The sequence below is a fragment of the Acipenser ruthenus genome, chromosome 40 (assembly GCF_902713425.1).
Source record: "Acipenser ruthenus chromosome 40, fAciRut3.2 maternal haplotype, whole genome shotgun sequence".
Classification (NCBI taxonomy): domain Eukaryota; kingdom Metazoa; phylum Chordata; class Actinopteri; order Acipenseriformes; family Acipenseridae; genus Acipenser; species Acipenser ruthenus.
The window spans coordinates 3,885,614-3,896,498 of record NC_081228.1 but is presented as its reverse complement, the minus strand read 5'-3'; the positions used below and the strand labels follow the sequence as shown (position 1 = coordinate 3,896,498).

Here is a 10,885-nt window from a genome sequence, read left to right as displayed (position 1 = left end):
CCACCAGGGCCACTTATATCAGAATATCCCATATGGAACAGAGGAGGACTGCAGCTATTTTTTATTCCTGCATCTCAGTGGTAGACCTCTTACTTAGGAAAACAGTACATACTTTGTTATAACCTGCAACCCTTGCTATATTTCTATACAGAATATTTCATGTAACAGCGAAAAATCTTGGAAAAACTATTTTCCATCTTATCTTTTTAATGGTAAACCAATCATAACAATTAGCGATGGATTTACAAAGTTTTGACCTGATGCACCTTTTGTTTTGGTTATTAGTAAGAAACAATTTAGCGTGCAGCAACCTTTCCCTTATTAAAGTGCACTGTGGTATACTGTGATAAAGGTGGTGTATTGAGAAAGCATGGTAAATAACAGGTAAGTACAGTAAAGCGTTGTACTCACATAGTTAAAACGCGGTCAACTGCAAAATCACTGTGTGAAACTTTCATATAAGGGTTTTATAATGGTTGCATTGACATATCAAGTTGTTTGCTTCCTTGGTCTATCCCAGTTAATGCCTTGCACGAGCATAGGGAGAATGATCGTCAATACAACAATGCACAACGACCATGCTGGCCTTGGGATAAAATGCTCCTTTTTTTTGGAGACAAACTGGCTAATTCCTTCTCTTAGGCATCAATATTAGCTGGTACTGGGATCACTTTACTTCCAGAAATACCTGGTTTCCTTGGCTAGTAAGCATTGTTATCAATTCGTCCTGCAGAATGCTGGGTTGCTAAGGGTTACGTTCTCATTGAGCATTCCACACTGATTGCATCTAGAACCCAGCTTCCTTGTGCAGTGCTGCGGGGATGCAGAGAGAGAGAGGAGGGCGACCCTGTCCCCTCTCAGCAAAGATTACTAAGAGATCCGGGATATGAATTGCAAATCGACAGTTAGAAATACGTGCTGCTATGCCAGCCGAATGCTCTGAGCCAGAGGCTTTGTTACAAAGCGACAGGAAACTGGGTGGTTCAGGTTGAAAAACAAATATAAAACCATCTGCTCCATCCTACTTTTGTCTACAGCCACTGCTAAGATTTTAAGGTTAGAAGGGCTTAAACCAGGGATGGAAATAAGACTCCTATTGCAGAGCACCCATTCCAGGTTTTACTGCAAGCTTGATTAGCCACAGCGTGTAGGTAACAAGCTCAGGTGTGTCTTAACCCTGGTAGATTGAAAGAGAGAAATTCTGCATTGGGGTAGCTGGAAAGTGGTAAGATAACTGCAGGTGTCAGCTTATACTATGATGATAAGTAACCCTGGTTCAGCAAACTAAATCATCAGGAGCTTCTAAAACTATGATCAGTCATTCAATGGTTAATTTTACACGAATAAAAGTGTCAAAATGTATTGTGTTAGAACGAAACAGAGGTTTATTTTTTGCTGTGTTTTATTTTTTTAATATACAGTACATTTGTTTTAAATAAGCAATTTTCTTTCCTCCCTGTTATGCAGTATTTTTGAAAACTCACTAGCGGTGCTGTACTACTTTTTTTTCACCAAGACTACCACTTCAAATTCATTCAAACTAGGGTATCTTTCATCTTCAGCCTATCTTCATCCTACTTGATCATGAAGTGCCCTGATATCGATCAAAACGATGATGGGGCAAGGCAGGGTGCTGATGCACAAGCTGCACAACATCAAGGTCAGGTTTGCAGCTGGAGATCATGAGAATAAAACAGGGAAGGAGTTTGCATTTAGGCTTATTGTGCTCTTTTCTGTTTTCCAGGCTACACAGCTAAAACGTCCATGCCTGATTGATATGCACTGCGGGGATCTGCACGATCAGCACATATTTATAACGGTTGTCGTCTTGTATGTTTTTAACAAGATGGAGAGGAAAGTCACTTGACAAGCATTTCCTACGGCATGCAAAACATCCCCAGGAGGTATAGAAGCTCCAAAAACAATTGTATATACCGCCCTCTGCTGGCCCTACTATGTTGGAACAGCACATCATTTTTACATCGGAGAGAGAGTATAAAGGGAGCAGACAGTAATTAAAACAGAACTTGAAAAATGACTCCAATTAGGCTTTGAACACTATATGGTATGTGAAACTGTTTCCAAACAACAAAATAAATAATATGAATATTATAATTTAAAAATCCGTGGTTTGGTGGGTACAGTTCTATTAAGAAATGCATTAGACAATTGCAAACAATGGCTTAAATGCAACACAAATTAATGCAATACAAAATAATGCAATACAGAAGAAGAAGAAGAAGAAGATGAAGATACCAAGATGCAGGATTTTTAACTCTAGAACTGAGTAGCAGCCCTTTGTATTCTCGTGTGCATGTACTGTGTTGTTTTGTCATTGCTTCAGTTGTTAAACACCTGTTAAAATGTGTTTTTCTGTTGTCAATAAAACAAATTGCCTACCCACTATCGGCATACTTTGAGCGTTCTCGCCATGTCTGTGAAATCACAATTGAGTCGTATGAGGGGCAACCTGTTGCCCCTCAGTATCCCACCATGCACCGTTCCTCGCACCCTTGACGTCAGCTCCCCTCCCTCTCCCCCTAGCAACAGAATCAAGATGGCGGCGCCCAGTAACGAAGATCATTCGACCAAAATATCTACGCCGTTAAAGATTCCCAAAACCGAGGCTCCCTCTCCGGAATCGGGCGATTTGAGCGACTGTAACCCGTACCATTCCAACCCATCGACCCCTAACAGATTCTCCCCGCTCAATATCGGAACCCCGGGCTCGGCAAGTGCAGGCCGGGGTGGATCGGCCTCTGCCTCCAATAGCTTTCCCGCCTGCCGGGGCATGTCTTGGACCCCGTCCGAAACGAACGCCCTGATTGCCGTGTGGGGCAACGAGCGGCTGGCGGAGGCGCGGATGCAGCAGCTGGAAGGAGCCGGGACTGTGTTTTCAGGCAAGGCGCCGGGGCCAGCCATGTACGAGCGGGTGTCCCGGGCGCTTGCAGAACTCGGCTATGAAAGGACCCCTTCCCAGTGCAGAGAAAGGATAAAGGTAAATACAAGAGTAAGCACTGTCATATATTCAGGTGCACACTTCTATTGTATACAAGTTCCCCCTGAGATCCGTGCGTATCGGTTTACATTCAGTGACACACCTCTTGTTAATGCAGTCAGACAGTAGAAGCTCTTGTGTATTTAGTGATGTGCTTGCATGAATATCCATAGTGATTTACGGGTGCATTTGAGGTTTCTGTTTAGCAGGTGGTTTTTTGGTTTGTAAAGCAAGTCACAACTCCCCCCTGCAATTATTATGATCAAGGTTTATAATTAGCAAAAAAAGTCCTTCAGTTTACTTGTTTGTTGTGGTATATATCACATGCATTTTATTGGTTTCAATCGCCCATAATTTATAATTATCTTTGTCTTTTAATTGGAGGGCCTGTATGCCCTGTTGATACTTTTGTTTTGACTTGTGTATTATGTTGGCTGGTAGATGATAATTAACCATCAAGTAAACAAATAATTAAGTTAGAATTTTTAATCTGTGTTGTTTGGACAGCTGTTTTTTTTTTGTTTGTTTTTTTTATTATTATTACATACTTAAATCAAACATGGTAAAAAAAAAAAAAAAATGGTAGGCTTATTAATGCTTCTTATCATCATCATTAGCTTCCCAGCATTTTGGCATTGCCAAGAGAAAAAAAAACAATTACTGAAGACTCCTAGTTGTCTTAGTTTAATTCTGCGTAGTTTTTTTTTTTTTTTTTTTTTAATAATTTAGTCGTTGTCAATTAGTTTTTATTATTTTCTCCCCAATTTGAAATGCCCAATTATTTTTAGGCTCAGCTCACCGCTACCCGCCCCTGCGCTGACTCGGGAGGGGCGAAGATGAACACACGCTGTCCTCCGAAGCGTGTGCAGTCAGCCGCCCGCTTCTTTACACTCTGCAGACTCACCGTGCAGCCGCCTCAGAGCTACAGAGTCGGAGGACAACGCAGCTCTGGGCAGTTTATAGACAAGCCCGCAGGCGCCCGGCCAGACTACAGGGGTCGCTGGTGCGCAGTGAGCTGAGGACACCCTGGCCGACCTAACCCTCCCCCCCCCCGGGCGACACTCGGCCATTTGAGTGCCGCCCCCTGGGAGCTCCGGTCCACGGTCGGCTGTGGAATAGCCTGGACTCGAATTCGCGACGTTCAGGCTATAGAGCACATCCTGCACTCTAGTGAGTGCTTTTACTGGATGCGCCACTCGGGAGCCCCTGCATAGTGATTTTTGAAAACAAACTGTTGCTGATTATTATTCTATTCCAGTATCTCATTCTTGTAATTTCCCTGCCTCTGCCCCCCAGACCCTGCGGCGGTGTTACAGCCGAGTGAAGGAGCACGGTGTCGGCAAGAGGAAGAGCAGCTACTCCATCGAGCAGCTGGAGAAGGTGTTTGGACAGGGGGGCTGGGACTCTCAGTCCTGCCAGCCCGTCCTCATCAACAGCAGTGGCCTGTACCAGGAGATGGAGTCGGACGGGAGCACCATGGGGGACTACTCTCAGGAGGACTGGGGCAACCAGGAGCTGCCCTCCTACCAGGACACAGAGGCTGGTGAGGAGGGGAGTGGGAGAGGACTGTGGGGGTTCCATAAAAAGCAAGTGGAATGCATTGCCATTTAATACTGCTGCAGCCAGTGGGCTGGAGTGAGATCATTCAGGGGATGGGATATCTACGCTTGAGTGATGTTTGTCTCTGGTTTGAGAAGGCTTCTTGGGTTTTATCTCACCAGTTACTGGTATTTTTTTTTTTTTTTGCTCTCCAGAGGAAGTGAGTTTTGCAAAAAAGAGAGTGCTGCAGCGAAGGCAAGAATCCTCTGAAGAACAACAGTGAGTATTGTGAAGGGAACATTTTCCTCATTGAGCAGCTGCATGTATTATGCACATGGCGACAGTTGGTCAGTTTCTAAAGCCATTGATCTGTGTTTATTTCATTAGACCCAGTGTCATTCACCTGATCAGTTTTACACAACATATTTAAATATATATTGATAATATACAGAATCCATTAGTATTGATCAATTCCCAATTTTAAAGTGCGCTGGCCAATGTGTTTTTTTTTCTGCAATATTGATCAAGTTACTTTGGACTGACTTTACTTTTGATGTCCTCTGTCTGGCTCTGAGTAAAACTAGTTCCACAAACAGCTATTTATTGCCCCTAACCAGTTCTATTTCTGTTCCCAGGAGACACGGGGTGATGCAGAACGTGATGCGCATCCTGGATTCCGTGCAGCTCAAATGGGAACACTTCCAGACCTGGACAGACTTCTCGCGGCTGCACCTCTCCAACAAGCTAGCCATCTTCGGTGTGGGCTACAACACGCGCTGGCGGGAGGAGATCCGCTACCATTACGCCGAGATCAGCTCGCAGGTGCCCCTGGGCAAGCGCCTGCGAGAGTACTTCAACCCGGAGAAGACAGAAGGCCGTGTCATCATGACCAAGGTGCAGAAAATGAACTGGAAGAACGTCTACTACAAATTCTTGGACATCACCATCAGTGAGGCCCGTTGCTTGGAGCTGCACATGGAGGTGGACTGGATCCCCATTGCCCAGTCCCGGGCGTCTGGGGGCAGCAATGGAGCGCAGTACCTCCTGCCTGGGGGCATCCCCAAAACGCATGGCCTGTATGCCATCGGTTTTGAGGAGGCGCCTGCCTCTTCTGTTTCAGATTCTGGTGACAAGACTTCTTCGCAAGTGACAGGAGAATCCGCCAAGCCCCTTGTGAAATCTGAATCACGAGAACATGGGGAGGAGTCCTCCCCCAAAGTGACCTACTGCTACCTGGGCATAGCGGAGGACAGGACACTGCAGCAGTGCTTGTTCCAGCACTTTCAGAGCGGAGGCAAGTACTTTGGCACGGGGGAGTCCTCCGCAGTCACCAAGTTCATTGCAGAGAACTGCAGCGCGCAGTCCGGAGAAGGGGCCTCCCCTCCACGAGCCATGTATATTAAATTCATCGAGGTGGAGCTGGACTTTCTCTCCGCAGGCTCCTTGGTTGAGTCCTTGGAAATAGCAATCGGATATTCCTTAAAGTTTAACAAATAGGAGCACTTTGTCAGCAGCTTAAGGATGTAAAAATGACGGACCTGCTGCTACTTAAACAATTATGCAGGATGTCTTTTAGCTACTGCCTTTGCAACTGCAATGATTTCAGAAAGGCTATCAGGGAGGCAGCGTCTTTGTGTTGCAGCTGTTTCTAACAGGGGGGGGCAGAGTTGAATGAAGAGGAGTAATCAAAGAGGACTTCCCTGACTGCAGGCTGCACTCGGCCAATCTTAAACCTGCCTTGAATCACTTTGTACCGCCCTTTTCTGTCTTTGGAAGTTAAACTTCAACCAGAGGGCCAGCGAGGAGCGAGATGGTTTATTTAATTGTTTTAAATAATGTAAACGGAGGGGGAGAAAAGGTATTGAATTGTGAACATTCCAGACATTTCGTAATGGGGGTGGGATTACTGTAATAACATCTGTCTTGTTTTTTATGTTGTAAACACAGTATTTTTTTCATTTTCTTTTTCCATAATCCCACAACTACACCTTTTTGTATGTTTTACATTGACGGTATTGCAGTGACAGGTGTTGTTGACTGTACATTAGGGCTGTGGGTTAAGCCTCAAAATAGCAATCGATTAATCGGGCCCACAAAATATACTCGTTCAAGTAAATATCGATGATTATACCATACATACATTTTCAGTGCATTCCTCTTCCCGTGACGTTATTATTTTAATATCATTGCTGTAAAATCTTGAGCACAACAATTGAATGCAAGTGGTAATTACGCCTTGGTAGTGTCAGAAGAAAAAAACACAACATTCTCAACAAGTCTAAAGCAAGTTTAACATTACAGGGGTGTTACTAAAATATTTATTGCAAACAGATTACAGTACTTTGGAATGTAAGCTATATAAACTAGACACGAGTTTATGAAAATCATCATGCATTGCATCTTGTTAATACTTTACCACCTAACCTTCACTATCTGTTAAACACAATGCAGAAATCCCTGCCCTAAAATAATAATAACAATAATAATAATAATAATACATTGATTTACTTCCACAACATGCATACACGCTAGCTGATCCTTACTCCAAAATTGCGTTTAACATCACTGATCCTTTATTTATTTATTTTTAACAGTTCATTTTGAAACTCCAAAGAAGCGCAAACTATATACAGTCAGTTTTCTTCAAAGTGCACAATTTATTTACAGGCTGTTTGCCATGAGTACAAGCCTGTTGTCCTGCTCTGGATACAAGGTGGCATGCTTTTTGGTTTTGTATGTTTATACAGTGAATACACAGAGGGGCGTACTTACAAAGCATTTTCAAATCTGATTCGCTGGTAGGATGGGACCAGCAAATCAGATGCTAGTGAACACGAGCAGGAGAAGACGAACACGCCCACTGCTTGTTGTTGACAGAAATACTGTAAATAGCAAGGCAGTGCGTTCGGTGCAGTTTCGTTGATCAACTCAAACAATGTTCTTAACTATGAGCGCCACAAAAATTAAATTATTGAATCGATTGTCCAGTATTTATATCGATGTATATAATGAGGAATGGAATCGAAAAATCAATTTTCCATATAATCGCAGCAGCCCTACTGTACATTTGACAGGCTGGAGGCAATCTGCCCCTTTCACCCCCTGCTATTTAAGAAAGTGGGTTTGCTCTACTTTCTAATGCCATGTCCTTTTATTTAAATGACTTCAGCTTCTAAAAGCTTGAACTTTGATGTGCAAATTGAACAGGTTCCGTGAATCAAATATTAAAGGGTTCAGGTTGACCATGTACTTCTGTCCAAGGCTGATTGCTTTTTTTATATTAATGCGACTGTGTTAAATAAATGCACCTTGCATACACTAGTTCCATAGTGGTATATATATATATATATATATATATATACACGAGGTGGCACCGTTTTGTTCCCAAGAGGAAGTGAGTCTCCATGAGTCTTGTAATAAACATTTTTTATTTGTTTTCAGTTCCTTGTTGTTCAGCACACGTCAGTACAGGTGTGATGTAATCTGCACTACTGGTACAGCCGTCATGGAAATGCCCTCACTTGTACACATGAGTACCAGAGAACACCTTGTATTGTCTGATAATCTGCTGGTACCAGTGGGGGCCTTTGAAACAGGTTTCACAGACTCCTGGTTTCTCACCTGCTTTCACACATGATATTGTAACACTAGTTTTTGCAGCCCTAAGTTTATAGATATCGGGGTGGGGGAGATGAAACACTTGTGCTCTTCATATTTAATTGTCTTTATTAGTAAACCTACGATTATATTGATTGAACAAACAGGCACTTATTTTCATCAGATATACCTTAGATATGTAATAGAAGTCATTTGAATTATTTTAATTACGTTGCCAATTTTAATAATCTCTCCAGTTCCCTTATCTGTTTGATTGAGAACTGCTGATTGATGCAAAATGCAGTAATGATGTCAGTGCTGTAATGCAATGCGCCGGTCCCATGAAAGCCATATTTTTATTTTTGAGCATGCAAGGTCAGTTTTAATATTTCATTTTTGAAATGGTTTCCATGCCTTTTATTTGCATTTTGTACTAGCTGTGTCACTTTTTTTGTTGTTTTTACATTCAATTTAATTTATGGCTAAATTGACTTCCCTTTAATGTGCTTACTTTTAATTCTAATGGGATTTTTACTTAACAAATGGAAGATGGATATTGTGTGCCAGGACAATGAAACCAGGATTAAAATCACAAAAGGGACAGGGTTGGATATAAGACTCTCATTGCATAGCAGTTTGATCCGTTCCTGGTTTTACAATGTTTAAGACACACCTAAGATTGTTATCCATACACTGTGGAAAGCAATACACAAGCAAACAAGCTGCTGTGCAACAGGAGTCTTATTGCCATCCCTGAAGTATTTGTGGCTGGTAGAAGCTAGATTTACTGTACTTAAAAGAGAATATTTTTTTTTATTTTAAGGACAGGTCGAAATCCCATACCTCTTGTTAAGGACAGGCTACTCAATGTACTTTTTATTTATTTATTTTTTTTTCAATATATTTATACTCCACTTCCCTCTCAATGTTGTCAAATTTTTCAAATGTGCCATCACCCTACAAGTAAATAAATAATAATAAACAATTTGCACAGCAGCTAAACATAAGAAACGTAGGATCTGCAGCGGGTCACAAAGTGTGACGTTACGAACGGGAACTACTGTGTACTACCATTAATCAAAATGTAATAGGAAGTGATACTATGTCTGTTATCTATTCCTGAACGTTGTTCAGTTACCTCATTTGTAAAGCAAACACATTTTTGTTTATTTGAATTTTTTTTCATGGTCAACTACATTTTATAATGTACTCTTTTTTTTCATTCAAATGTTAAACAAGCTTGAGTTGTTTATTATTAAATATATGTACGAATTTAAACACTGAAACAGCACCTTTTCATATTTCAACAGTGGTGTTCTAAGTGCCTTTCTGTAAACTAATGATATGTTTTGCTGGTCTTGATGCACAGGCTCCTGGAATATTTGGTTGCTTTCATCTCCCAACTTTGTTAACCAAGTCAAACAAGTTGCATTTAGGTCTAGCGTAGTAAGTTATGTTCATGCTTCTTCAGATTTCACGGCATTATTTTATAATGGGTCTGCCTAAGGTTATCCTTAAGAGTGGGTAACTATAGGTTATATTTTCAACAAAATTCATCCCACCCATAACATACTTTTTAAATTATGCAAACGCATCCCAATCTGTGATGGGACGTGTTTCTTTAATTCTTAACACCAGTCTTTATAAGTCTGATTTTAAATGTCCCTATGCAATGCACGCCCAGTACATTGTACTCATGTCCCTATTGCATGTTTTGGCAGCAGGGGGCGCTGCTCCTTCGTTTAATAAACCAGGCTGCAGTGTGTTTGCTTTCTGTCGGCCACCTCTGTGTGTTTAAATGCAGGAGTAAAGCTTGTACTGTATGGTGAACATTGTGCTGTGAATGTGTAAGGATGTATGCTTGATTAAGGCATAACATTTTTTATTTTCAGAAAGGGTGCAGATTTCGTCCAGGTATCCACTGGGTCTGTCCATCTTCTGACTGTTGACAGACTTTAGCAATGCTTTGTATACTGTATCCGTGGCAAGTGAACCGCATGTATCTGTATGAGGAAAGCATTCTTGTGTTGTTAAATTGTCGTGCACATGGCCAGTTTATTTCTTCCTTCCACCACATAGCGCTAAGGTGACGTGATCGGCTTGATTTGGAGAAACTGCTCCAGAAAGCTATTTTTTTTAAAACCACGTTTATATTATAAAGACTGATTATTCCGAGACTTAACGTAATCCAATGTAATGCTGGTCGGTTTTGGTTTATATAAGGAACATTGACGCATTACAGGACAGAATGTGCAAACCATCATACCGAGTATTCTGGACTGCACTAGCAAACTGGAATCAAAGAATCTGTAATAAGGTGCTTTTTTTTTTTTTTTTATTTAAATGAAGCACATGTTTGAATCAGTTGCATATATTGACAGCATTAGTGACTAACAGTTAGTATTATATAAGGAGGCTAAGCTAGTGAAACCAGAACATCCCTGAGAGACGGTCCTCGGAAGGTTTTCTAATCTCTAACCTTGTCATCTTGTAAAGGCTCATTAAAGAGGGTCTTCAGTGTAACATGCATGCCAATTCCTTCAATATTCATGCAAAATGCATGCAGTTAAGAAACACATTTCCTATGATATCTGTGTATTTTGATAAAACTGTTAGGCAAACCGGCGATGCAGTTAACAGGGCTGTATGTTTCTTTGAAAACACAAATCATTAAAATAGCTGTTCTGCATCATTAACTTTATAATATAAAGTTCAGAATACCATTGAACAGTTAAGCACATATATTTGGCT

The 10,885-nt window shown here is 41.4% G+C and overlaps 1 protein-coding gene across 1 annotated transcript; it reads left to right on the top strand.

Moving 5' to 3' along the window:
• The first annotated feature begins 2,429 nt into the window (after positions 1–2,429).
• Positions 2,430–9,908, top strand: LOC117397381 (myb/SANT-like DNA-binding domain-containing protein 2). Its single transcript, XM_033996173.3, has 4 exons — positions 2,430–2,998; positions 4,295–4,541; positions 4,753–4,816; positions 5,173–9,908. Exons 1-4 carry the CDS (start codon positions 2,432–2,434, stop codon positions 6,032–6,034), a joined length of 1,740 nt encoding a protein of 579 aa, XP_033852064.2. The 5' UTR covers positions 2,430–2,431; the 3' UTR covers positions 6,035–9,908.
• Positions 9,909–10,885: the final 977 nt, after the last annotated feature.

Excerpts from the sequence above, each read along its gene's own strand:
- LOC117397381 (XM_033996173.3), top strand. The coding sequence starts at position 2,432 with ATGTCTGTGAAATCACAATTGAGTCGTATGAGGGGCAACCTGTTGCCC. Across the intron at positions 2,999-4,294 it reads AGTGCAGAGAAAGGATAAAG|ACCCTGCGGCGGTGTTACAG; the intron begins GTAAATACAAGA and ends TCTGCCCCCCAG. Across the intron at positions 4,817-5,172 it reads GAATCCTCTGAAGAACAACA|GAGACACGGGGTGATGCAGA; the intron begins GTGAGTATTGTG and ends TTCTGTTCCCAG.